Genomic DNA, 27,711 nt, shown 5'->3' with positions numbered 1-27,711 from the left:
TTTTAGAGGATAGGATTTTTGTAGGAAAAAAATCCTTTGGTGGCCTTTGGTTCAAAGGAATGGAATCCTATTCCTGTACAGGATTTCTTCCTTTCCTTCATGTTTCACAGGAAAAGAAAAAAGAGGTCAGACCTCTTGGAAAACTTCCCTCACACGAACGACGCGCGATTCAGCAACTGTTCACTCGCTTTTTTTCGATTGCTCGCGTTGCTCACCCGTGTAGAAATAGAGAGGGGGAAAAAGAAACAAAACCGAGCCCATAACCATCCATCCCCTACTCTCACACAGAACGACACAACTGGCAAGGAGGACGGCAGCGGACGGCCGAGCGACGCGGCCACATCCGGACGGCGGCCAGCTAAGTGCTAACACCAGCAAGCTAGAGAGCATCTACCGCCAACCTGCTAGTCTTCAAGCCGCAGCGGAATCAATCTGCCGCAAATATCTTTAGATTTAGATCGATCTTGCCTTGTCTCTTCATATTGGGATCTGGTGCTAATTAATGGAGAAATAGTCCAGTCCAGCTTGCCGGTATGAGCTGCCCCAAGCAATTTCCCGTATGTTGAATCTTTAGTCCTTTCCCTCTACAAAAATTGGATGGATTCAAACCCTTTTTTTATGAGCAGAGTGTTCACCTTTCCTGCACACTTTATTTTTTGTCTCACAGAGTCAAAGGTGATTTTGCTAATCACTGTTTATATAACCTCTACTTCATAATAAAGTAACAAGTAACAGTACATATTTTACCATCTCACTAGTCCCATTACATGTCTAGTTGCTTCAAACTTTGAAAAAGTAACAGTACGGATTTCACTAATGGCAAGTTGCTTCAAACTTTGAAAAAGTATTTCTTTATGTTTCCTATGTGTGTTCATATCCTGTGAATCAAAGAGCATTTCATTTCCTATTCCTATGGTCTGAGCACTCATAGGATTCAAGATGCATGCACCTCATTTCCTATACTTTTCCTATTCCTATGCAATTCCTATCCTATGAACCAAAGATAGCATGGTACTGAACTGCGACATGCACGAGCAATGGTACTGACTCGTTACACCATGCTCAAGTGTGGTATCTCCTTGCAATTAACTCCATAATCTAGGTGTAGTAGTATCGAAAGTACCTTTCTGAGCTCAAATGAGCTCGGTGAATAGTAAAATCGAAAAAAAATCAAAACAACTTCAAAGAATCCATTTTTTTGGGAGAAACATTGACAAAAGTTATAAGTGCTTGCAAAAATTCGTCTTGAAATAACATTCCTAGAAGGCGTGGCAAAAAAAAAAAGTACTTGAAAATGCTTTTGAAAGTATCATTTTCAGACTACCGTTTTTTTTTTGCCATGCCTTCTAGGAATGTGATTTCAAGACGGTTTTTTGCAAGCATGTAAAACTTTTGTCAATGTTTCTAAAAAAAATTGGATTTTTTTAATTTTTTATTATTTTCTTTCGATTTTACTGTTCACCCGAGCTCATTGCGTCGTAGTAGTATGCGGTATGGCCTAGCCTTTTTTTTCCTTTTCTATACTGAGGGTACACATCGGGTTCTACAACCCCTGTCCTTGGAAACTGGAGTAAAACGAAGCGTCGTGATCATTCCCCATGAACTCGAGCCGTAGTGTCAGTGGCGCCCGTTCAGGTCCCAAAGCACTTCAGCTCTGACGCTGCCATCGCAAGCGACGCATAGATAAATGCACCAAGCGTGCATTCATCTAACCAAAGCAGCTCTAAAACCTCAATCCCCCCAACCTGAACTACTACTCCAGGTTCATCTCTGGGGTCTTGGCCATGGCAGCCGCGGACTGGTCCTCGCTCCCGTGCGACCTCGTCCGCCGCATCGCCGACTGCTTCCTCGCCGCCAACGACGTGGACTACTACATGGACCTCCGAGCCGTCTGCGGCAGCTGGCGCTCCGCCACCGACGACCCCAAGGACAGCCCGGACGACCCTCGCTTCCGTCCCCGGCAGTGGGTCGTGCTCGACGACGACGTCTTCCGGAGAGAGCACACGCGCCTCCTGGTGAACACCCACACTGGCCGCTCCCCCCGCAAGGAGCTCCCTCTGCTCGGCGGCCACCGCTACCGGCACGTCGCCACCACTCCCGGTGGATTCTTCGTGCTGGCGGACTACGACGACTACGACGCCGCTCGCGTCCTCAACCCTTTCACAGGCCACATGATCCATTTCAGGGCGACCGTGCCCTCTGACACGGTGGATGTCGCCGCTGTCATCGGGTCAGCCCCCACCCTCGTCTTGCTCTGCGACTCGGATCGTAAGCGGTACGTGGCTGGCTCCGACAGTAGAAGTTTTGCCGTGTACCAAGAGGAGGACGCCTACCCGCTGATCCGGCTGGCAGTCGCCGGCGGCATGTATGCTGACGGCGAGCAGAGACCGCTGCCGCCGCTGCCAGCTGCTGTGGCCGGCGAGGTCTTTCATCTGATGAGGGTGTTCTCCGTTGAGCCGTCCGAGATGTTCTGGTCTGATGTTGTCGAGCATGTTGTCGACGATGCTCCTGCTCCTGAGATTGAGCATGCAAACAACAACCGCTGCTACCTGGTACAATCCCTGGGAGAAGTGTTCACCGCTTCAAGCTGCAGCATGGCATGCAGGTTTTCAGGATGGACGACTCTAACCGGGGTGTGCTCGAGCCCGTGAAGAGCATCGGTCGCCACGCCATCTTCGTCGGCTGCTGCAGGTGCCTGGCTGTTGATGCCGATAAGTTCCCATCTGTTGAGGCCAATTGCATCTACCACCTAGTAGGTATGAATCCATACGGTGATTTCTACTTCCATGACGTCTACAAGTTTGACCTCGAGGACGGGACAGAAGAGATGGTCGCTGAAGCCATAAGTTGGTCAGACCCCATCACACGGAGGGATGCTGACCCTCCTTTCACAGCCGTTCAGCTCCTCTCCAGCTACACCATCAACGTCCGGGGTTCTGAACTTGTGATTCCGGAAACGTGTCGAGTAGATATTGATCAGTTGGTGGAGGAGTTCTTCTCAACTGAGGATAAGGAATTCTTCGCAATGTTTCCTCTGCAGTTAGGTTAATTTCCCTATCGCATGTTCAGGGCAAGAAGCAAAGTTAAGTCTAGTAACAGAATATCTAATGCTTGTAATGCTTTCTGGTACCTGCGTCCGTGTGTTCTTCCCTAACTCCCACTTAGCAATGAAATATGTTGGTTCAAATCTGCTTCCACTTCTTGATTTGGCATTGCAATTCAATCACTCAGCATAATATTAAGATGACAGTGTCCTTGACAATGGCTTCGTGCCCACCAACGACGACTCTTAATCAGCTGAAATGCCCTATCTTTTTGCACTCCATTCTGCACAAATAAGATTTCAAGCATATGTATAATTTTTGCATATTGGAAACAATAGTTCAAATTTGTACATCATAGCGGTGAAAAGATAGCTCTAGCTTGATACAACCAGCACAAATCGTTGGCAATCTAAAAATCTCTATGTAGTCGACAATCCAATCTATATAGATTATGACTATGTTCACTTATCTTGTTCCAAACTGGTATTAGTATTTAATCCATGACGTTACAATTAAATCCCAGGCATTATGAGTGATTCCAATTATTAGTTTTTATATTTAATTTAGTTCAGATACAAGGACAAAGCTCTGCGTTAGAAGCATAAGATTGATTCAGAAATTAAAATCTGGAACAGCTAAGTGTTTAAATTTGTTGAGATGCCTGTATATATATTGGTACTTCTGTCTCAGCAACAATGTTTAATTTTAAGCATATCAAGAAACAACCCGTTTATACTTCTATTAGGAAATACACAGCATATACAAGCAAAACATTCCTCAATTTTAAGTTATTATATGCTTTTTAGAATGGAGAATATATTGCCTAACACCAAATATTCTTGCACTCCATATTCCATCCATCTCCATGCATGAGAGTTGAGACCATACAGGATAAAGCACAAGCACCAGTGGATGAAAGTGCACATAAGCATAGCTGCATATTGCAGAACATGGCATGCACTTAACTAGATAAGCTCAAAAGGTTTAGTGTGCACCTGATTAAAGATCAATACAGTACTAAATTAAAATGTTATGGAAATGAGGGGGGTCAACTTGATTAATGTTAATGCCAGCACCAGCATGTAATAGACAAATTAGAACTAGACATATTTACTTCCACAAAAGCAACTGCTGAGTAAAAAAAATGTGGATTTACATGGTTTACACAGTTCAATAAAAAAATCATATCACAAGTAATATATCGTCAGATAATAGTTATGATATAAGAAGGTATCAACTCTTCAATCACAGTGAACATAAACATTCTGTACCAACTACCAAGATCAGACTTTTAAGTGGGTTTAGGTATATTCGTACAATAAATCAGTAACTACTCTTAGTATCTCAGAGATAAGCATGAAGAGTGAAACAGAAAGTTCAAAATGTAACGTTACACTACTAACTCTCTACTTCATAACTGATGGAGCGATGAGTTTTGTTACTTGTGTAGTTGGCAACTGTTGCATTTATCCCTGGCATCTTCAATCTCAGCTCAAGCTTGTTTGGATCAATCTTCCAGTTGCAACAAGCTAGTTCAGGCATAACCTAGCTCAGACAGGCTGGACTCACTTCCAGCCATAGTAGTATTGTATATTGGTGTTATTTTCTTTTGCACTGGCACTGAAAGGCCCCAATATCATTAGCCCCTGAAAGCTTTTCAAAACTGAAGTACATACTGGCAGATGGACTTCAGATAGGATCGGAGTGTCACTTGGCTCAAGTATCAATATCAGGTGTGAGTAGATAACGCAAACCTGCTCCATTTTCAGCAAGACCAATATTTCCTTATTGGTTGGTTCATAAACCAATCACTCCCGCAAACAATTCAATCAAGTGAAGGTGTTCATTACCCACTTATGGTTCTAGTTTAACTCAACTCGGGAATTCTTCATCATCGGCAGAATCCGAAAGGTCAGCATGTTCTCTAGACTGACCCTGAACGGTCTGCCTCCCCCGACTCCGCTTTTGCCCTTTCCTTCTCTTTGACTTAGGCTTCTCTTCGAGATCCTTCACCCCACGCCTCTTATACATTTTAAAGCTTACATGTCTCTCCTCTGCCATCAACCTCACCTTCTCAGTGATTTCAGCAGCAATCTGTCTGTTGTACAGTTTTTTCAGTCCCTTCATTAGCTTTGCAAATGTGTCTGGTTGCGGCATCAGCCCTGCCTCAAGCATGTCCAAGCAATACGAGCAAGCCTCCTTGACATGTTTCTTCGCGTACAGTGCATGGATCCAGATTGTCCATGCACTCACATTTAGTTCGCAACCTCTGCTGGCAATGCAACCCCAAACATCCTTTGCAAGCTCAAGTTTCTCATCTCTGACTAATGCATTGAGGAGGTCCTTCAGCACTCCGTACTGTGGTGCAACAAATAGCCCTCTCCCGACCATGTCCTTGAAATAATTGCACGCGTCGACCAGCGATCCCTGGCCAACAAGCCCAGTCACCATGATTGCGAAGGTGTCGACCCCAGGACTAAGCCCGCTATTCTCCATCTCGTTCCACAATGCCATGGCTTGTATCGTCTCTCCGAGCTTACAGGACAACCGAATCACCACATTGTAGATACTGAGGTCTGGGGGGCACCTGCACTCCCTCATCCTCTCCATCAGCTCCAAGCACTCCTCCAGCTGCTCCTTCTTCTCATGCGCCACAAAGAACCCAAGGTACACTCCAGGATCCACCCGCAGCCTGTCCCTCGACATGGAGTCCAAGAACTCATACCCCTGGGATAACCTGCCGGCCTTGCAAAACGCAGTAACCAGAGTGCCGTAGGTGACAGAATCCGGCGTGCATCCCTTCCTCCGCATTTCAACAAACACCCGCATTACCTCATCAACCCTCCCCTTGGACCCAAGCCCCTGCATGAGGGTGGTGTAGGACACCGCGTTGGGAGGGCAATCCCGCCGCTCCATCTCCCTTGTGAGCTCGAACGCGTCCTCGAACCTGCCGTCCGCGACGAACCCCGCGAGCAGGGTGTTGAAGACGACGACGTCCGAGGCGACCCCCGCGGCCTTCATGCGGGCGAGCACGTTCTTGGCCTCGTCGAGCTTGCCCAGGCGGCACCAGCCGTAGAGCAGGGCGGTGTAGTGGCGGAGCTCGAGCGGGACCCGGGGCTGGAGCTCCTCGACGAGCCGCTCGGCGGCGGCGACGTGGCCGGCCTTGGAGAGCGACTCGAGGAGGGAGAGGAAGAGGGAGGGGTGGTCGTGGGCGGGGCGGGAGGAGAGGAGCGAGAGCGCGAAGGGGAGGACGCGCGGCGGCGGGAGGCGGCGGAGGACGGGCGAGAGGATGGAGGCCGAGAGGAGGTGGGAGGGGAGCGGCGCGAGGAGGGACGGGCAGGGCGCGGCGGAGGCGCGGGAGAAGCACTTGGCGAGGAGCGCGAGGGAGGAGGGGAGCGGCGCGGTGGGCAGCGACGGGGAGCACCAGTGGAAGTAGCCGAGCGCGAGGGAGGAGGCGGCGCCGCAGCGGCGGAGGACGGCGTCGAGGAGGCGCGGGGAGGCCGGGTCGAGCCCCGACGCGGAGAGCGCGGAGGCCAGCCTCTGCGGGTCGGCGCCGTGGCGGCGGAGCAGGCGGTGCGCGTGCTCCGCGGAGGAGGCGAGGCTGTGGTCCGGGGCGGCGTCGGTGGAGAGGCGGCGGCGGCGGAGGGTGGCCGGGAGGAGGCGCTGCATCCTCGCGGTGGTGGGACGACTAGCGGGGGTTCTGCTGATCTGTTCTGTGTGCCATTGAAAACGAACAACTGCATGTCTTGTGACGGACACCACAACACCGCAAGATTGCATTTCGTGATGAACTGATGATCAGTGGGCGCCTGACTGAACCAATAGTATCAGCTGATAGTGTAAAAATTGATCTTATATCCTGGGACGGAGAGATTACTATAATGAATGACCTCTTTGATTCGTAGGATTTTAAAATACATGAACAGAAAAATATAAGATTGGAGTGGCATATCCATTGAAATCCTATAAAATTAGTAAGGAGTGTTTGATGCCACAGAAAAAACAATGAAATTACAAAAGAAGATTAGAGTGGATGTCAGATTTTCTGTGAAATGTAGTACTTCCTCTGTTCCTACATATAAGACGTTCTTTACATAAAAAAATACATATATAACACGTTATTATATTTAGGAATGGAGGGAGTACAAAAATCCATAGAGAAAAATCCTATGGAATCCAATTCAATGAATCAAAGGGCCAATATAGAAAAAATTCCTAAATATTTCAATCCTCCCAAAATCCTACAGAATTCCTTTGAATCAAATGAGCCCTGAGATGTTTTATAACTTTTTTCCGAAACAGATGTTTATGGACATATGTTAGTGTGTTTGTTCACTCATTTCAGTTTATATCTCGTTCATATTGAAATATACAAAACATCTTATATTTATGAACAAAGGGAGTACAATTTTACAACGTGCTGAACCGCTCGATGAAATAATAAACACCCTGTTATGTGCCAATAACTTTTATTTTCAATCAGTTGTTCAGTTTCCACCCAATTAGACACTAACCATCAGGCGTACAGCACTGGGATGCATATTCCTCAGGTGGCAACAAAAATGTTGGCTCCTTAACCAGTTTATGGTCAACTCACTAGCTATAGAAACACATCTTTTGTATCTTTGTCGACAATATCCTACTTCTACTACATCAGGGACGTGTGCTCCCACCAACAAACTCATGTATAAAATTGCGCTACAGAACCGCAAGGCTGCAAGAGCCAGAGAATTTTTTTGTTTGTCATCCACCTGATGGCATGGCCTGCGCACCGGGGCTGTAACAACTGGCGCAAGTCTTCACCGGAAGCTCCAATAGACAAACGCATCAACTTGCATTATTTTTCCTCTCCAGTTTTATTGCCTCGTATGATTTGACAACCTCCTTGAACTCTTCTTCAGCAGTCTCTGCACATAATAAAACGTTAATGGTATTAGTAACTACAACCACAAACAATTGTGTCCGAAGAAACATGGTGTCCGTGAAGAAATTAAGGAAGACGGTAACTACCTCTATTATCTTGATTTTGATCAGGGTGGACCTCCATTGCTTTTGTTCTAAAAGCATTCTGCATATGATGACCCAAAGTCAGAAAACAAAACCACATTGGTCAGGCCTGACACACATACCAAAAAATACTAACATTTCACACTAACAACAATCCAAACATTTTGATGTGTGGAGGTCTAGAGCAACCAAAGTGCACTTCCGATTTTCCAGCCTACTAACTAGTCATACAAGATGCTTTCAATTCCTGATTTTGTGAATGAATCAACTTTTTTATCTAAATATTCGCAAATGTAGCCACCAATATTTTCAAATACTTCTCAACCCAACAAAATACTTAAGGATATACCAGTTCTTAAGAATTTCCAGTAGAAAAGATACAAGGAAATGCGAAGAGAAAACAGAATTGGCACACAAATACTTATCCTCATTCAGAAAAATGGTGGGAAAAAAACTCAAATATTTTTTTATGAACCACATGGTTTTTAAGTCAACCTATTATCAGCTCTCCTCAAAACCACCTTAATACATTGAAAAGCATTTAAAACATTAACTGATTGCTTCACCCAAAGGAGTAGCAATCGAAAAATTGGAGAGATAATTTGGGTTTTCATTGAAGGTTGCTTATCTCGAGTTCTTCAAACATCAAAGTTCTTAAAGTGAATCCCATGGAAACCCCTTGTTGTCTAAAGAAAATTAATTTGGCATGACAGTCTCCTTAAGGATCTTAAGGTTAGCTTAGATATTTAATCAGCGATGCATGATCAACATAAAAAGATCAACCCCGACTTAATATAGAAGACGATCACGTTAGGTGGGACAAGTTCAAAGTAAACTGAACAGAGGGCTGGAGGGACAATAGGATGACATGATTGCAATACCTTTACTTCTGCATCAGTGTATGGAGTCCCTCGTGATCTATAAAGAAATAACATGGCTTGTCACAAAAAGAAGTATAACTCTGGATAAAATCATCATGTTCATAATTATAATTAGTAAAGAACAAGTTTGGTGTTATAGATGCTTTTCAAAGTACTTCAATTAATATTTTCTTAAGATAGTAACAAACTGGGAACCTCTTTGTTTGAGAAACAAGACAAATATTTTACACAGCACAGCACAGCAATGCAATAATGATCCTGACACCTGATGTCGGACGGCTGCAAGTTGCTTCGTGATGTACCCTGTCAACTTGCTACTACCAAAGGTCCATTAAGGTATGTGGTCCTTGACTCGTAAAAATTGGCATTACTGAAGCAAAGTAAAGGACAGACCCAGTGCATAGAAGCTCCCACACAAGGTGGGGTCTGGGGAGGGATTACTGAAGCAAAGTATGACAGCTTATTTTCTTAAAACAAGTGATCATAGAAGTCAATTCCAAAAAGATCATATTGGTGATACAAAAAAATTGATCATCTGACTGACGTATAATCCAGAACATAGTACACGTAATTAAGGAAGTCAAGTCAATGGATGTTCATATGAAATCCTCTATAGAGCTTGCAAATCTACCAAATGCGTCATCTCCCTTCTTTTGGATTTGCAACATACAATCTGAGGCTCTCATTCAAGTGCACAACGAGTCAACTGATCACTCATAAACACGCATTCCACTTTTAATCCTGTGCAAGGCTACAAAATAAGTCCCTCACAAAGGTATGACCGTGAAGAACCGGCAACCATGCCATAAGCAGATTGAAAGATGAACAGAAATATACAGCTAGAGGTTTAAATAGGCATGAAAATACCTATCAAGACCAAGAACGGTGTAATGATGCGACATAGGATAACCCCTAGGTCCTGCCGGAGTATAAGTCCGCCTATTTTTATTTTCCGAGTTAGGCGTATCTGACTGCCAATACCAGTCATCCCGCGGGATGTAATTATATCCACCTGGGGGCCCATTCTCCTTCCAACTTTCATAACTTTTCCTGAATTTGTTCCTCTCTCGGTTGAAAACACTTTGCATGTGCCTTATTCTTTGCTGGCCAAAATAACAAAAGATCAGCATACTGAAGGAGTAAACAGAGAAAGTAACTCTTAGGGCAATGTTTGAGAAACTAAAATTTGGGGTTAGGACAAGAAGTTACTAATTTAGCACAATGCAATTTCTCATGGATTCACATTACATTTACTGCAGGCAATGTTCTGAGGCAACACACATATATATATAGCGAGCATAATTTCAAAAATTCTAAGTTCTAAAAAGGTAAATAGTGTGAACAGTTCAATGAACTCACAACTCTTTCCTGTTCATCCTCAAATTCCTGCTGCATACGTTGATAATATCTTCTCCTAGCATCGTCACTAAAAGTTCCACCGGTGGAGCTTTTACTTGTCTTCCTCCAAGAAGATGTTGTCTGCACCTTATTCAGCTTTTCACGGAAGAGCAGCAGGAAAAAATAGCATATAAATAAACACTTAGAAGTCAAAAGGCAATGAAAACTGAGCGTATAACTGAGTACAGGATGATAAATTCGTCATCCCCTATTGGTTCTCCCTATGTCTTCGAAGTATAGTTCACATTGGACTAATAACTGAACCAATATAATTCTGGCAATACAAAAGTGAGATCGCTAGATGGTCTATCTTAGTACTAGTATAGGCCAAAGACAATGACGAGAGGCTAACCTTGGCAAAATCTTAAACACCAAACAGTACTAAATTTTAGAGAGCAAGATGAACAGTACTAAATTTTAGAGAGCTAGATAATGATTCTCATCAGACCATTACATCCACCTAAGGATCCTTCTGCTATTTCCCATAAAAAACAACGAACTACAAAACATAGTATTGCTGAAGACTCTAGACATAAACACAAATTTGGGGTAAACAAGCTCACAACCACCAATCATGATGATCTAAAATGCCGTTTCCGACAGTTTAGAAGGGGCAAATCGAAGAAGAAAATAACATTGACTTAAGTAAGGTACCTGAGTGTAGAACCAATCAACACTTTTACGAACGTGGCCAACCTGTCACAGAGGAAAATACAAATAAAAATGTCGATCAAATGAAATGTAGCAGAAGATACTAAAATACCTTTTATCTTCGAGCAAGTTGAATATCACAAAGATAACAAAGAGGCCAAGCAATTGGCAGTAACCTCATATTACTGATAGGTCGTAGCAACACACCTCGCACGCAAGACAGGGAGTGTGGTAGTGCAGTCCTAAGCATAACATTTACCCATTTGCTGTGCTCGTGTAATCTCAAGAGGAGGGCCTTGCTCTGGTTCAAGAGCATTACTAACAGGATTCAAGTCAGGTGCCATGTACTTCAAACAACAGGAGGATGTAAATAGCATAAGAAACGCTAAATCCTTCAGAAGAGCAGCGGTGCTTTCCACAACAGAGTTGATGCGGAATTGTGAATGGTACAGCAGACTGCAGTTAAGCCGGAACTAAATGGAGCAAATCGTCATGGAAGCCGTGATACTAAACGAGCAAGCGAGGCTGCCTGATCACGCACACCGCGATTATTACAAGCCAGAACTAAATGTACCAAGCTAGAACAACGTGAGAGGGGAAGCGCTAAGGACGGAGAGGGAGGTGGGTGGGGTTGCTCACGGCGAGGGTCGCGGTGGCGGCGCCGACGAGGCCGAAGACGAGGAGCCCCCAGGCCTTGGAAGGCCGCTCCTCCTGCGCCCTCCCAGCGCCCGCGGATTTCCCCTCCTGCGACTGCGAGGAGGACATCTCCTCCTCCGCGAATTCCTATCTCCCGATTCGAGCTCGACGCCGGGGGGCGCGGGAGGCCAGGCTCATGCTTTCCCGGATCAAACCCCTCTGCCGCTTCGGTTAGCCTCTCCGCCGGCTTCTGCCGCGCTGCGGCGACCGGCGACCTCGGGGTGTGGGGAGGACGATTCGGAGTTGGATTGGTGGGCGGTGCGGGGAGACGGCCGGTGAGGGGGAGGAGGAGACGGGTCGCGGAGCCGCAGCCGAGTGATGGCGTGGCGACGCGTTAGATGAGTGGAATCTCGTTGCTTCGGGCTTTCGGCACACGGGTTCGGTCGGTCGGTCGATACTGTGTTCCGCACGGATAGCGGGATTTCCACGTCCGTTGGATTTTTGGTGGAACATTTCTCATCCGTCCATTGGATGCGCGCGGCTTTGGATTGATAGACTGGGGCTGGGTTTCCTGAAACTATGCTTGGATTAACATGGATTTCGATTTGGATATCTGACCCCGATCGTCAGGGAAGTGGTTATAGGTTGATAGCCACGTTGATCCAATTCGACCCACTTATCCAATCAACTTTATCCAGATCAAACAAACACTCGTTCACAATGCACGGCTGTACTTCTTATGAAACTTTATATATGGATTTTTTTATATAAAAAGATACTCCCTCTGTTCCTAAATATAAAATGTTTTAGATTTTCTCTACTGTATTTTCTAAGATTTGTATGTATCCAGACGTGTTTTAGTGTGTATATTCACTCATCTTTATTCATGTGCATCTAAAACGTCTTATAATTACAAATGGAGGGAGTACATACCATATTTGATATAGGGGAAACTCTAGGGTGGCCCGATCTTCACGAACTAGATGATCCGTTGCCCTGGCACAAAGATCAATTGAAACATGTTCTATTTTACTTTTTGAAATGTGTGTGTGTGTGTGTGGGGGGGGGGGGGGTCCCACCTGAATATATTTCAGAAGTCAACAAATGTTCAGACTTCACAACTGTTGTGAGGAGAGGAACTCACGCCACATACCGGAGTGGCCCTTTAGATTTTCAGACTTAAGCAGATGAGACCAAATAATCAAATCGTCGATGGTAACTCTAATAGAAACGGAAGCATCAATGTGAAGCCCTTGAAAAACTTTCTTGTTTCTTGCTTCCCAAATTTTCGTAAGGATGAGAAGTAGCATGAAAGGGCGAACCAAAGTGGGCAATTGTGCTGGTAGAGTTGTGTTCAAGAGATCTCCAATAGGCGTGGTCGTACGGCAGATGTCTGTTGCCCGCCAAATCGTCGAGTTGTTGGGCAAAAGAAAAGAGATGCTCACGGTCTTCAACCAAGTGGCTACATCTTGGACAAGCTTTGGTGTCCAGAATATTTTATGATCTTGATTCGTGACATTTGATGTCATAGTACCCCGTTGCAACCATGGCGCAAAAAACAGATGCAATTGATAAATGAGGCTTCAGCAAGGTGATCCCCAGAGTGCCTCCTGTTGCTGCTTAGGATTGTGTTGACTTTTGTTCGTCTTGAACCTCTTGTTGCTACTTAGGGTAGTGGTGACCTTTTTTCATCTTGAGCCTGCACGCTCCGCTAGGCTTTTGCCCTGTAAGCTACTCTTGATCGTTGAACGTTCAGTGCTTGTACTCTGAATCTTATGTTACGTTGTCTTTGTGTGGGCTTTAATAATTTAAAGCCAGACAACTTTAGCATCTTCATTCTAAAAAACAAGATGATCCCCTCTCCCAGTTTTTGTTTATTTTGATTGTTAGTGGTCTCGCTGCCCTGTTAAAGAATGACAAGAAAAAAAGGGGAATTTTACATCTCTCAAGTTGTGTCTGCAAGCCCCTAACGATCTCATTTACGTACGCTGCTCTTTTTTAAGGCGGGCACACAACAAGCTAAGCCGCTAATTATGAAATATTTTTATGTTCTCAATGGTCGGCGTAGTCAGAATTTTGGGCCAGGGTGGTCCAAGCAGTATTTTTTTGCCAAGAATGCAACATGTCAAAATACTAATATATAAATTTAACAAGGTCCTATCAACTTATTAAATTTACAGTCAGAACTAAAATTTACATAAAAGAAGATAACACAACTAATTTATCGAGCTAATCCTCGTGGCCATGAAAGTCTTGATTATATCATAATAATTTATTTTGGGGAAAATATATCTCGCGCAATGTTAAACCTTCTTCAAGCCCTGAAAGCGTTAGACAGAAGCAAATTTTTCATCAAAGGGGATGAAAAGGCATACTTTGAATCGAAAAGAGATGAAAAGTTGGTGGTGCTCTTGCCCTGTTGTTTTTGTTGGGGAACGTAGTAATTTCAAAAAAATTCCTACGCACACGCAAGATCATGGTGATGCATAGCAACGAGAGGGGAGAGTGTCGTCCACGTACCCTCGTAGACCGTAAGCGGAAGCGTTATGACAATGCGGTTGATGTAATCGTACGTCTTCACGATCGACCGATCCTAGTACCGAACGTACGACACCTCCGCGATCTGCACACGTTCAGCTCGGTGACGTCCCACGAACTCACGATCCAGTAGAGCTTCGAGGGAGAGTTCCGTTAGCACGACGGTGTGATGACGGTGATGATGAAGCTACCGATGCAGGGCTTCGCCTAAGCACCGCTACGATATGACCGAGGTGGATTATGATGGAGGGGGGCACCGCACACGGCTAAGAGATCAATGATCAACTTGTGTGTCTATGGGGTGCCCCCCTCCCCCGTATATAAAGGAGTGGAGGAGGGGGAGGAGGCCGGCCTCCTAGGCGCGCCCCAAGGGGAGTCTTACTCCCACCAGGAGTGGGATTCCACCCCTTCCATGAGTAGGAGAAGGAAGGAAGGAAGGAGGGGAGAGGGGGAAGGAAAAAGGGGGCGCCCCCCCCTTCCTAGTCCAATTCGGACTAGAGGGGGAGGGGGCGCGCGGCCTGCCCTGGCCGCCCCTTCCTCTCTCCACCAAGGCCCATGAGGCCCATTACACTCCCCGGGGGGTTCCGGTACTCCGGTATTCGTCCAAACTCTCTCGGAACTCTTCCGAAGTCCAAACATAGTCATCCAATATATCGATCTTTATGTCTCGACCATTTCGAGACTCCTCGTCATGTCCATGATCATATCTGGGACTCCGAACTACCTTCGGTACATCAAAACACATAAACTCATAATACCGATCGTCACCGAACTTTTAAGCGTGCGGACCCTACGGGTTCGAGAACTATGTAGACATGACCGAGACACGTCTCCGGTCAATAACCAATAGTGGAACCTGGATGCTCATATTGGCTCCTACATATTCTACGAAGATCTTTATCGGTCAAACCGCATAACAATATACGTTGTTCCCTTTGTCATCGGTATGTTACTTGCCCGAGATTCGATCGTCGATATCTCAATATCTAATTCAATCTCGTTACCGGCAAGTCTCTTTACTTGTTCTGTAATGCATCATCCCGCAACTAACTCATTAGTCACATTGCTTGCAAGGCTTATAGTGATGTGCATTACCGAGAGGGCCCAGAGATACCTCTCCGACAATCGGAGTGACAAATCCTAATCTCGATCTATGCCAACTCAACAAGTACCATCGGAGACACCTGTGGAGCACCTTTATAATCACCCAGTTACGTTGTGACGTTTGGTAGCACATAAAGTGTTCGTCCGGTATTCGGGAGTTGCATAATCTCATAGTCATAGGAACATGTATAAGTCATGAAGAAAGTAATAGCAAAATACTAAACGATCAAATGCTAAGCTAACGGAATGGGTCAAGTCAATCACATCATTTTCTAATGATGTGATCTCGTTAATCAAATGACAACTCATGTCAATGGCTAGGAAACTTAACCATCTTTGATTCAACGAGCTAGTCAAGTAGAGGCATACTAGTGACACTCTGTTTGTCTATGTATTCACACATGTACTAAGTTTCTGGTTAATACAATTCTAGCATGAAATAATAAACATTTATCATGATATAAGGAAATATAAATAACAACTTTATTATTGCCTCTAGAGCATATTTCGTTCAGTCTCCCACTTGCACTAGAGTCAATAATCTAGATTATATAGTAATGATTCTAACACCCATGGAGTCTTGGTGTTGATCATGTTTTGCTCGTGAGAGAGGCTTAGTCAACGGGTCTGCAACATTTAGATTCGTATGTATCTTGCAAATCTCTATGTCGCCCTCCTTGACTTGATCGCGGATGGAATTGAAGCGTCTCTTGATGTGTTTGGTTCTCTTGTGAAATCTGGATTCCTTTGCCAAGGCAATTGCACCAGTATTGTCACAAAAGATTTTCATTGGACCCGATGCACTAGGTATGACACCTAGATCGGATATGAACTCCTTCATCCAGACTCCTTCATTTGCTGCTTCCAAAGCAGCTATGTACTCCGCTTCACACGTAGATCCCGCCACGACGCTTTACTTAGAACTGCACCAACTGACAGCTCCACCGTTCAATATAAATACGTATCCGGTTTCTGACTTAGAGTCATCCGGATTAGTGTCAAAGCTTGCATCGACGTAACCATTTACGATGAGATCTTTGTCACCTCCATAAACGAGAAACATATCCTTAGTCCTTTTCAGGTATTTCAGGATGTTCTTGACCGCTGTCCAGTGATCCACTCCTGGATTACTTTGGTACCTCCCTGCTAAACTTATAGCAAGGCACACATCAGGTCTGGTACACATCATTGCATACATGATAGAGCCTATGGCTGAAGCATAGGGAACAACTTTCATTTTCTCTCTATCTTCTGCAGTGGTCGGGCATTGAGTCTGACTCAACTTCACACCTTGTAACACAGGCAAGAACCCTTTCTTTGCTTGATCCATTTTGAACTTCTTCAAAACTTTGTCAAGGTATGTGCTCTGTGAAAGTCCAATTAAGTGTCTTGGTCTATCTCTATGGATCTTAATGCCCAATATGTAAGCAGCTTTGTTAGAGATATATTTGGGATACTTGTATTTGGTAGTCTAGGATTTGTAATCCGTCTCCTACCTTATCTCCAGGAGAGGCGTCTTGCCCTCCAAGTCTTGTACTCAATATATACTCGCCCTCGAGGCTCAATAATACATCCATCATATTTCGCAACAATCCCTCTCTCTCCCTTCTAACATGGTATCAGCCTAACCGATCCAAACCCTAGCCGCGCCGTCGCTTCCGCTCCGCGCCGCCCCCGGGGCGGTCGGTCTCCATGATCGCCGCCGGGGGCTGCGCCGCCCGTACCTAGGGTTCGTCCGCCGGCCGTGCTGGCCGGCTGCCCTAGAGAGTCTTTTTCCCGAGCCCTTGCTCCGGGTTTTTTCGCTCTCTCGCCGGTCATTTTTTGATCGGCATTTTTCTTTGTGGTTTTCCGATCTATTCTTGATCGGTTTGCGTCGCCCGCCGCCGCCGTCGATCCCCGTGCGCCTCTACTCCGACCCCGGCGCGACCAGCCGGCCTCTCCTCCGACCCGGCGGCCACGCGCGCCGAGGCGGCCCGTTCGGGCCAGCCGCCGTCCGCGCGTCGGTCCGCCCGTCGCCCTGCGCCGGTCGTCACCGCCCTGTTCCGACCGGGACACCTGCATCGCCGCGACCCGGCGGCCTCGCGCCATGCGTCGGCCAATCATAGCCGACGCTCGCGCGCCGGCCCGCCCATCGATCCACGTCACCCGCCTCCGCCGCGTCTGCACGGCGGCTCGGCGGTCTACCTTGCCGGCCTCGTCCTCGGCTGCATCAGGCTCGTCGGCCGCCTCAACTCGGGCGCCGCTGCTCCGTTGGTCGCTCGGGCCTCGCTGCCCGGGCGTCGGCGCTGCTTTGGTAGCCCGGGTGCCGGTGCAGACGTCCCCCGCCGTCCGTCGTCGCCGGCCTCATCCCGGACTCCGCCGCCACCACTCCTCCATCGAGCGGCGTCCCTGACGTCGCACGCGATCCGCTTGATCATCCGCTCGCCGCCGCGATCCGCCTCATCTACGCCGCGCGACCGACCTGGCCCGTCGGTTACGCGCGCCTCCGCAGGTCCCGTGAAGATCGTCCCCGAGTTCAGCGCGCCTCTCCATCGATCGAGCATCGGGCTGCCGTTGCGTCGCCCCGTCGGGCCGCAGCGCCGCCGCCCCATGGTTCTCCTCGCGGCTGCATCGACTCGTGCTTCGCCGCTGCGTCGCCCCTTCGAGCCGTAGTGCCGCGATATGCGGTCCCCGCCGCCGCCCCGAGGCCGTCCCCGCGGTTGCACCGACTCGCGAACCGCCGTTGTGTCGCCCCTTCGGGCCGCAGCATCACGGCCCGCGGTCCCCGCCGCCGCCCCGAGGTCTTCCCGTCGTCGCCCCGACCTGCCTGCCGCCGCTGCGTTGCCCCTTTGGGCCGTAGCGCCGCGGCCCGCGGTCCACTCCGCCGCCACCGCGCGTCAACCTCCCGTGGTATGCACCGCGCCGTCTCCCTTGGCGCGGGAACGCCACCGTCCGAGCCGGTCTTCGTCACGCTGTCAGGGTTCTTCGCCTACTTCGATCACCGCCGCCGCACTCCTAACCTAGCCGCCGCCGCCGCTCTTCTTTGGCCGCCGCCGCGGCTACCTCCGTAGTTGCCGCCGCCGCCCGTCCACCCCACTTCGTCTTCGTCCAGCACCAGCTCGTCGCCAGCGTCGCCGTCATCTACCCCGACCGCTTCATTTACTCCGACAACCGCGGGCGACATTGGCCCCGCGCCGATTGGCGCCGCAACCGTCGTCGAGTCCTTCTCTGCTGGCCTCTCCGACCTCTTCGACATGGCGTACAGCTCGTGCAGGTCCCAGTCTACGCATGCCCGGTGCTGGCAACACCGCCGCGTGCCTTCGTCCACGACGTGTCCTCGGGCCTGGCAAGCCTGGTGCGGCTCTTCGTCAACTTCGTCTTCGACCGTCTACGCATGCCCGGTGCTGGCAACACCGACGCGTGCCTTCGTCTATGATGTGTCCCCGGGGTTGGCAAACCCGGCGCGACGCGTCGTCAACACCATTCTCCTTCCTGGCGCATCACTTCTTCGACACCACTGCGCCCATGACTAACTCGGCGCCTCCTTGCGTCTGCGGCTCCACGGCGACTCCCTCGACACCGGCTACCCCGACTCGACATCGACCACGGCGTTCTTCGCAGGGCTACCTCGACCACGGCTACACCACCCTACGCTCTCGGCTACATCGACATCGGCACAAAGGGCTATCATCCGCTTGAGCAACTCGTCGGCTTCCTCTACAGTCAACGTGTCCGCGAAGCGACACCGTCCACGACGCTCCCGCTAGGACTGCGGGGGGATGTCAGTCCGTCGGCTGCTATTCTCTCCAGTCTGACCGTCCGCGACGCTCCTGTTGTTCGCAACGCTAACGCTACGACTGCGGGGGGATGTTAGAGATATGTTTGGGATACTTGTATTTGGTAGTCTAGGATTTGTAATCCGTCTCCTACCTTATCTCCAGGAGAGGCGTCTTGCCCTCCAAGTCTTGTACTCAATATATACTCACCCTCAAGGCTCAATAATACATCCATCATATTCCGCAACAATCCCTCTCTCTCCCTTCTAACAAGCTTCACCGAGGTCTTTCATTGAAAAACTCTTATTCAAGTATCCTTTTATGCTATCCAGAAATTCTATATCATTTCCAATCAACAATATGTCATCCACATATAATATTAGAAGTGCTACAGAGCTCCCACTCACTTTCTTGTAAATACAGGCTTCTTCAAAAGTCTGTATAAAACCATATGCTTTGATCACACTATCAAAACGTTTATTCCAACTCCGAGATGCTTGCACCAGTCCATAAATGGATCGCTGGAGCTTGCACACTTTGTTAGCATCCTTTGGATCGATAAAACCTCCAGGTTGCATCATATACAACTCTTCTTCCAGAAATCCATTCAGGAATGCAGTCTTTACATCCATTTGCCAAATTTCATAATCATAAAATGCAGCAATTGCTAACATGATTCGGACGGACTTAAGCATCGCTACGGGTGAGAAGGTCTCATCATAGTCAACTCCTTGAACTTGTCGAAAACCTTTCGCAACAAGTCGAGCTTTGTAGACATTTATATTACCGTCAGCGTCTGTCTTCTTCTTGAAGATCCATTTATTCTCGATGGCCTGCCGATCATCGGGCAAGTCAACCAAAGTCCACACTTTGTTCTCATACATGGATCCCATCTCAGATTTCATGGCCTCAAGCCATTTTGCGGAATCTGGGCTCATCATCGCTTCCTCATAGTTCATAGGTTTGTCATGGTCAAGTAACATGACTTCCAGAACAGGATTACCGTACCACTCTGGTGCGGATCTTACTCTGGTTGACCTACGAGGTTCGGTAGTAACTTGATCTGAAGTTACATGATCATCATAATTAGCTTCCTCGCTAATTGGTGTAGGAGTCACAGGAACTGATTTCTGTGATGAACTACTTTCCAATAAGGGAGCAGGTACAATTACCTCATCAAGTTCTACTTTCCTCCACTCACTTCTTTCGAGAGAAACTCCTTCTCTAGAAAGGATCCATTCTTAGCAACGAATGTCTTGCCTTCGGATCTGTGATAGAAGGTGCACCCAACAGTCTCTTTTGGGTATCCTATGAAGACACATTTCTCCGATTTGGGTTCGAGCTTATCAGGTTGAACCTTTTTCACATAAGCATCGCAGCCCCAAACTTTAAGGAACGACAACTTTGGTTTCTTGCCAAACCACAGTTCATAAGGTGTCATCTCAACGGATTTAGATGGTGCCCTATTTAACGTGAATGCAGCCGTCTCTAAAGCATAACCCCAAAATGATAGCGGTAAATCAGTAAGAGACATCATAGATCGCACCATATCTAGTAAAGTACGGTTACGACGTTCGAACATACCATTACGTGGTGTTCCGGGTGGCGTGAGTTGCGAAACTATTCCGCATTGTTTCAAATGAAGACCAAACTCGTAACTCAAATATTCTCCTCCACGATTAGATCGTAGAAATTTTATTTTCTTGTTACGATGATTTTCCACTTCACTCTGAAATTCTTTGAACTTTTCAAATGTTTCAGACTTATGCTTCATCAAGTAGATATACCCATATCTGCTCAAATCATCTGTGAAGGTGAGAAAATAACGATACCCGCCGCGAGCCTCAACATTCATCGGACCACATACATCAGTATGTATGATTTCCAACAAATCTGTTGCTCGCTCCATTGTTCCGGAGAACGGCGTTTTAGTCATCTTGCCCATAAGGCATGGTTCGCAAGTACCAAGTCATTCATAATCAAGTGATTCCAAAAGTCCATCAGAATGGAGTTTCTTCATGCGCTTTACACCAATATGACCTAAACGGTAGTGCCACAAATAAGTTGCACTATCATTATCAACTCTGCATCTTTTGGCTTCAATATTGTAAACATGTGTATCACTACTATCGAGACTCAATATAAATAGACCACTCTTCAAGGGTGCATGACCATAAAAGATATTACTCATATAAATAGAACAACCATTATTTTCTAATTTAAATGAATAACCATCTCGCATCAAACAAGATCCAGATATAATGTTCATGCTCAACGCTGGCACCAAATAACAATTATTCAGGTCTAAAACTAATCCTGAAGGTAGATGTAGAGGTAGCATGCCGACTGCGATCACATCGACTTTGGAACCATTCCCCACGCGCATCGTCACCTCGTCCTTAGCCAGTCTTCGCTTAATCCGTAGTCCCTGTTTCTAGTTGCAAATATTGGCAACAGAACTAGTATCAAATACCCAGGTGCTACTGCGAGCATTAGTAAGGTACACATCAATAACATGTATATCACATATACCTTTGTTCACCTTGCCATCCTTCTTATCCGCCAAATACTTGGGGCAGTTCCGCTTCCAGTGACTAGTCCCTTTGCAGTAGAAGCACTTAGTTTCAGGCTTAGGTCCAGACTTGGGCTTCTTCACTTGAGCAGCAACTTGCTTGCCGTTCTTCTTGAAGTTCCCCTTCTTCCCTTTACCTTTTTCTTGAAACTGGTGGTCTTGTTGACCATCAACACTTGATGCTCCTTCTTGATTTCTACCTCCGCAGCCTTTAGCATCGAAAAGCTCGGGAATTGTCTTATCCGCCCCTTGCATGTTATAGTTCATCACGAAGCTCTTGTAGCTTGGTGGCAGTGATTGAAGAATTCTGTTGATACGTCTCCAACGTATCTATAATTTATGAAGTATTCATGCTATTATATTATCTGTTTTGGATGTTTATGGGCTTTACTAAACACTTCTATATTATTTTTGGGACTAACCTATTAACCGGAGGCCCAGCCCAAATTGTTGTTTTCTTGCCTATTTCAGTGTTTTGAAGAAAAAGAATATCAAACGGAGTCCAAACGGAATGAAACCTTCGGGAGAGTTATTTTTGGAACGGAAGCAATCCAGGAGACTTGGAGTAGACGTCGGGGAAGCTTCGAGGAAGCCACGAGGCAGGAAGGCGCGCCCTACCCCCTGGGCGCGCCCCCACCCTCGTGGGCCCCTCGTGGCTCCCTTGACCGACTTCTTTCGCCAATATATGTCCATATACCCTAAAAACATCGAGAAGCAGAATAGATCGGGAGTTCCGCCGCCGCAAGCCTCTGTAGCCACCAAAAACCAATCGGGACCCTGTTCCGGCACCCTGCCGGAGGGGGGATCCCTCACCGGTGGCCATCTTCATCATCCCGGCGCTCTCCATGACGAGGAGGGAGTAGTTCACCCTTGGGGCTGAGGGTATGTACCAGTAGCTATGTGTTTGATCTCTCTCTCTCTCTCTCGTGTTCTTGATTCGGCACGATCGTGATGTATCGCGAGCTTTGCTATTATAGTTGGATCTTATGATGTTTCTCCCCCTCTACTCTTTTGTAATGGATTGAGTTTTCCCCTTGAAGTTATCTTATTAGATTGAGTCTTTAAGGATTTGAGAACACTTGATGTATGTCTTGCATGTGCTTATCCGTGGTGACAATGGGATATCACGTGATTCACTTGATGTATGTTTTGGTGATCAACTTGCGGGTTCAGTGACCTTGTGAACTTATGCATAGGGGTTGGCACACGTTTTCGTCTTGACTCTCCGGTAGAAACTTTGGGGCACTCTTTGAGGTTCTATGTGTTGGTTGAATAGATGAATCTGAGATTGTGTGATGCATATCGTATAATCATACCCATGGATACTTGAGGTGACATTGGAGTATCTAGGTGACATTAGGGTTTTGGTTGATTTGTGTCTTAAGGTGTTATTCTAGTACGAACTCTATGATAGATCGAACGAAAAAAATAGCTTCGTGTTATTTTACTAAGGACTCTTGAATAGATCGATCAGAAAGGATAACTTTGAGGTGGTTTCGTACCCTACCACAATCTCTTCGTTTGTTCTCCGCTATTAGTGACTTTAGAGTGACTCTTTGTTGCATGTTGAGGGATAGTTATATGATCCAATTATGTTATTATTGTTGAGAGAACTTGCACTAGTGAAAGTATGAATCCTACGCCTTGTTTCCTAGCATTACAATACCGTCTACGCTCACTTTTATCATTAGTTACCTTGCTGTTTTTATATTTTCAGATTACAAATACTCATATCTATTATCCATATTGCACTTGTATCACCATCTCTTCGCCGAACTATTGCACTTATATAATTTACCATTGTATTGGTGTGTTGGGGACACAAAAGACTCTTTGTTATTTAGTTGCAGGGTGATACGTCTCCAACATATTTATAATTTTTGATTGTTCCATGCTATTATATGATCTGTTTTGGATGTTTATGGGCTTTATTAAACACTTTTATATTACTAGCACACATGCCCGTGCGTTGCAACGGGATAATAAAACTACATGCATCTGACTCAATATAAGAATGGATCAAGACCCCACATGTCCATATTCTCTAGTTCAACACGATACCCTTTAATTAGAGCCAACCCGTTATATTCTCTTTTATTGACATGTGCCCACAATTTCCTTCAATTATAATTAACCTCCATATTCTCTTTTATTTGCACATGGAAGCTACCACCGTTAATAATTTATTTTTATTTTTTAGTCAACCGTTAATAATTTATGGTGTCCCTTATTCTGAACAAGCCGACTTAGCTCGATATGCCCGATGCGGAGCAGGCCCAATATGGGAGTGATCGAACTCACGACCTCAAAGGCCAAGTACGAGCAGTCCCACATGTTAGTAGCCACTCAAACAAACCCGTCTTGCTAACCAATATTTAGGGTGAATATTTAAGGATATACTGCAATGTCAGATTCAAAACGTTTTTTTTTCATTTTTTATACTTTTCAGAAAAAATCATAACTATGAATTGCTAAATACACTTGGCAACATGAATAATTCTCCAAATTGCGAGCATTTTTTTCAAAACCATACATTTAAAAATACACTTACAAAAAATTTGAACGGAACATTTTTTGAAATTAAACGACATTTCTTAAAAGGATGAATCTTTTGTAAAAATATGAATTTTTTTAAATTTGTGAACAATTTTAGGAAATGGAAAATCTTTTGAGTAGAAAATGTCTTTTCACTGCAAAACTTATTTTCAATTTTTGAACATCTCACTAAACCAAGAATATTTATAAAATTTCTAACATTTGTTAAATGCAATTTTAAATGTTGAACAAATTTGGAGAAACCCAAAAAATTTTAAAAAATGGGAAACAATTTTCCATTTTTGAAACAAAAATTGGAACGAGTAAATTTAAAAATTGCACACATTTTCGAAACAGGAACACAATTTTGGAATTCGTAACACGGACTACGGAATATACTTGGGAACGTGAACAATTTTCCAAATTACGATCACTTTTGTTGAAAATTCCGTACATTTTTGGAAAAAATAAGAACGAAAAGTTTCAACGGAAATTCACATACATTTCTTAAAAACATGAACCTTTTAAAAATACGATTTTTTTAAGTTGTGAACAAAATTTGAAAATAGAAACATATTTTGAACATTCAGAAGAATTTAAGAAAATGTGTTTCTTTAATGAAAACATATTTTTAATTTTTGAACATATCGGTAAATATTTTCAAATGTGGAACATTTTTCAAATGCATTTTATTAAATATTGAGCAATATATCAAAATAACAACATTTAAAAAAATGTGAATAATTATTAAAATTTTGAAAAAACTTTGAAGCGACAAATTTTTTTCCAAAGATTTTCTAAAATTGGAACACCTTTTTGGAATTCGTAACTTTTGAAGAAAATTTGAATAAGAAATGAAATTCGAAACATTTTTAGAAAATTCCGAATTTTAGAGAAAAGGAAAAAATATACTTGGAATGGTAAAAATAAAAAATAAACAGAAATAAAAACAGAAAGAAACAGAAGAAGAAAAATAGAAACAAAACACAGAAAAAAATGAGTGGGCCAGTCTTGGCGCCTTGTGCGTATGTTGAACTATTTACTGCTCTGTACAGGAAATAGGATTTTGTGTTGTTGCGTGGGAAGGAAAAAATAAACGTGAATATTTTCAAATGTTGAAAATTGGTCAAATGCATTTTATTAAATATTGAGCAAATTTTAAAAATACACACATATAAAAGATTGGGAATCATTTAAATGAAATTCGAAACATTTTCTGAAAATTTTGAATTTTCGAAAAATGAAAAAATATAGACTTGGAACGGTAAAAATACAAAATTAACAGAAAATAAAAAGAGAAAGAAACAGAAGATGAAAAATAGAAACAAAACACAGATACAAGATGAGTGGCCCAGTCATGGTGCCCTATGCGTACGTTGAATTATTTGCCGCTCTGTGCGGGAAATAGGATTTTGTTTGTTGTTGCGTGGGCAGGAAAAAATGGGCGGACTTTACTGGGCCATAGCGCGCGCGGCCCATGAACGTAGATCTGGACAAATCTTTTTCTTTTGCTAATAGACGGCCGTACAAAAGTTTAGTACCACCTCGGATAGGGAAAAAATTTATTTTATTAGTGAACGGATGAAAAACTTGGAGAAACGCACCTTGCTTTATTAGTAGGTATAGATATAGATTTTTGGGACTAACCTATTAACCCAGAGCCCAGTGCTAATTTATGTTTTTTCCCTTGTTTCAGTGTTTCGCAGAAAAGGAATATCAAACGAAGTCCAAACGGAATGAAACTTTCGGGAGAGTTATTTTTGGAACGGAAGCAATCCAGGAGACTTGGAGTGTACGTTAGGAAAGCAACGAGGTGGCCACGAGGCAGGGAGGCCCGCCTGCCCCCTGGGCGCGCCCCCACCCTCGTGGGCCCCTCGTGGCTCCCCTGACCGACTTCTTTTGCCTATATATATATATATATATATATATATCCATATACCCTAAAAACTTCGGGGAACAGAATAGATCGGGAGTTCCGCCGCCGCAAGCCTCTGTAGCCACCAAAAACCAATCGGGACCCTGTTCCGGCACCCTGCCGGAGGGGGGAACCCTCACCGGTGGCCATCTTCATCATCCCGGCGCTCTCCACGACGAGGAGGGAGTAGTTCACCCTCAGGGCCGAGGGTATGTACCAGTAGCTATGTGTTTGATCTCTCTCTCTCTCGTGTTCTTGATTTGGCACGATCTTGATGTATCGCGAGCTTTGCTATTATAGTTGGATCTTATGATGTTTCTTCCCCTCTACTCTCTTGTAATGGATTGAGTTTTCCCTTTGAAGTTATCTTATCGGATTGAGTCTTTGAGGATTTGAGAATGCTTGATGTATGTCTTGCATGTGCTTATCTGTGGTGACAATGGGATATCACGTGATTCACTTGATGTATGTTTTGGTGATCAACTTGCGGGTTCAGTGACCTTGTGAACTTATGCATAGGGGTTGGCACACGTTTTCGTCTTGACTCTCCGGTAGAAACTTTGGGGCACTCTTTGAAGTACTTTGTGTTGGTTGAATAGATGAATTTGAGATTGTGTGATGCATATCGTATAATCATACCCACGGATACTTGAGGTGACATTGGAGTATCTAGGTGACATTAGGGTTTTGGTTGATTTGTGTCTTAAGGTGTTATTCTAGTACGAACTCTATGATAGATCGAACGGAAATAATAGCTTCGTGTTATTTTACTACGGACTCTTGAATAGATCGATCAGAAAGGATAACTTTGAGGTGATTTCGTACCCTACCATAATCTCTTCGTTTGTTCTCCGCTATTAGTGACTTTGGAGTTACTCTTTGTTGCATGTTGAGGGATAGTTATATGATCCAATTATGTTATTATTGTTGAGAGAACTTGCACTAGTGAAATTATGAACCCTAGGCCTTGTTTCATAGCATTGCAATACCGTTTACGCTCACTTTTATCATTAGTTACCTTGCTGTTTTTATATTTTTAGATTACAAAAACCTATATCTACCATCCATATTGCACTTGTATCATCATCTATTCGCTGAACTAGTGCACCTATACAATTTACCATTGTATTGGGTGTGTTGGGGACACAGGAGACTCTTTGTTATTTGGTTGCAGGGTTGCTTGAGAGAAACCATCTTCATCCTACGCCTCCTACGGATTGATAAACCTTAGGTCATCCACTTGAGGGAAATTTGCTACTGTCCTACAAACCTCTGCACTTGGAGGCCCAACAACGTCTACAAGAAGAAGGCTGTGTAGTAGACATCAAGCTCTTTTCTGGCGCCGTTGCCGGGGAGGTGATTGCTTGAAGGTATATCTTTAGATCTTGCAATCGAATCTTTTTGTTTCTTATTTTATCACTAGTTTAGTTTATAAAATAAAACTACCAAAAAAATGGAATTGAGTTTGTCTCATACGCTTCATCTTTTTAATATCTTTCGTGAGTATGATGGAAAGGAAAATTGTGCCAAAGTGTTAGAAGAAGAATGCATTAAAATATTTGGCTCTAATCTTTGAATGATGAGCATGATTGCAATATTGTTAGTATGAACTCCTTGAATATCCATAGTACTAATACTGATTGCACCAGTCATGATGAAAATATCTCTTATAAGC

The 27,711-nt window shown here is 45.0% G+C and overlaps 2 protein-coding genes across 3 annotated transcripts; both read right to left on the bottom strand.

Annotated features, from left to right (window-relative positions):
- Positions 1-2,741: 2,741 nt before the first annotated feature.
- On the bottom strand, positions 2,742-6,786 carry LOC123095980 (pentatricopeptide repeat-containing protein At3g49730). Of its 2 annotated transcripts, none has more exons than XM_044517556.1 (3): positions 4,487-6,786; positions 3,131-3,327; positions 2,742-3,054 (listed from the first exon to the last, which is right to left on the bottom strand). In XM_044517556.1, the coding sequence occupies exon 1, from the start codon at positions 6,711-6,713 to the stop codon at positions 4,917-4,919; it is 1,797 nt and encodes a 598-aa protein (XP_044373491.1). In that variant the 5' UTR covers positions 6,714-6,786; the 3' UTR covers positions 2,742-3,054; positions 3,131-3,327; positions 4,487-4,916. The 2 variants fall into 2 exon arrangements, with proteins under 2 accessions (XP_044373491.1, XP_044373492.1); XM_044517557.1 differs by having other exon boundaries at positions 2,742-3,034.
- Positions 6,787-7,477: 691 nt separating this feature from the next.
- Positions 7,478-12,026, bottom strand: LOC123095979 (uncharacterized). Its single transcript, XM_044517555.1, has 7 exons — positions 11,621-12,026; positions 10,985-11,026; positions 10,292-10,426; positions 9,800-10,035; positions 8,933-8,969; positions 8,055-8,112; positions 7,478-7,951 (listed from the first exon to the last, which is right to left on the bottom strand). The coding sequence occupies exons 1-7, from the start codon at positions 11,744-11,746 to the stop codon at positions 7,872-7,874; spliced, it is 714 nt and encodes a 237-aa protein (XP_044373490.1). The 5' UTR covers positions 11,747-12,026; the 3' UTR covers positions 7,478-7,871.
- Between the last annotated feature and the right edge of the window lie 15,685 nt (positions 12,027-27,711).

This window comes from Triticum aestivum, chromosome 4D, assembly GCF_018294505.1.
Source record: "Triticum aestivum cultivar Chinese Spring chromosome 4D, IWGSC CS RefSeq v2.1, whole genome shotgun sequence".
Taxonomy (NCBI): domain Eukaryota; kingdom Viridiplantae; phylum Streptophyta; class Magnoliopsida; order Poales; family Poaceae; genus Triticum; species Triticum aestivum.
Note: the sequence above shows the minus strand (reverse complement) of the source record. Positions and strands in the feature narration are given on the sequence as shown.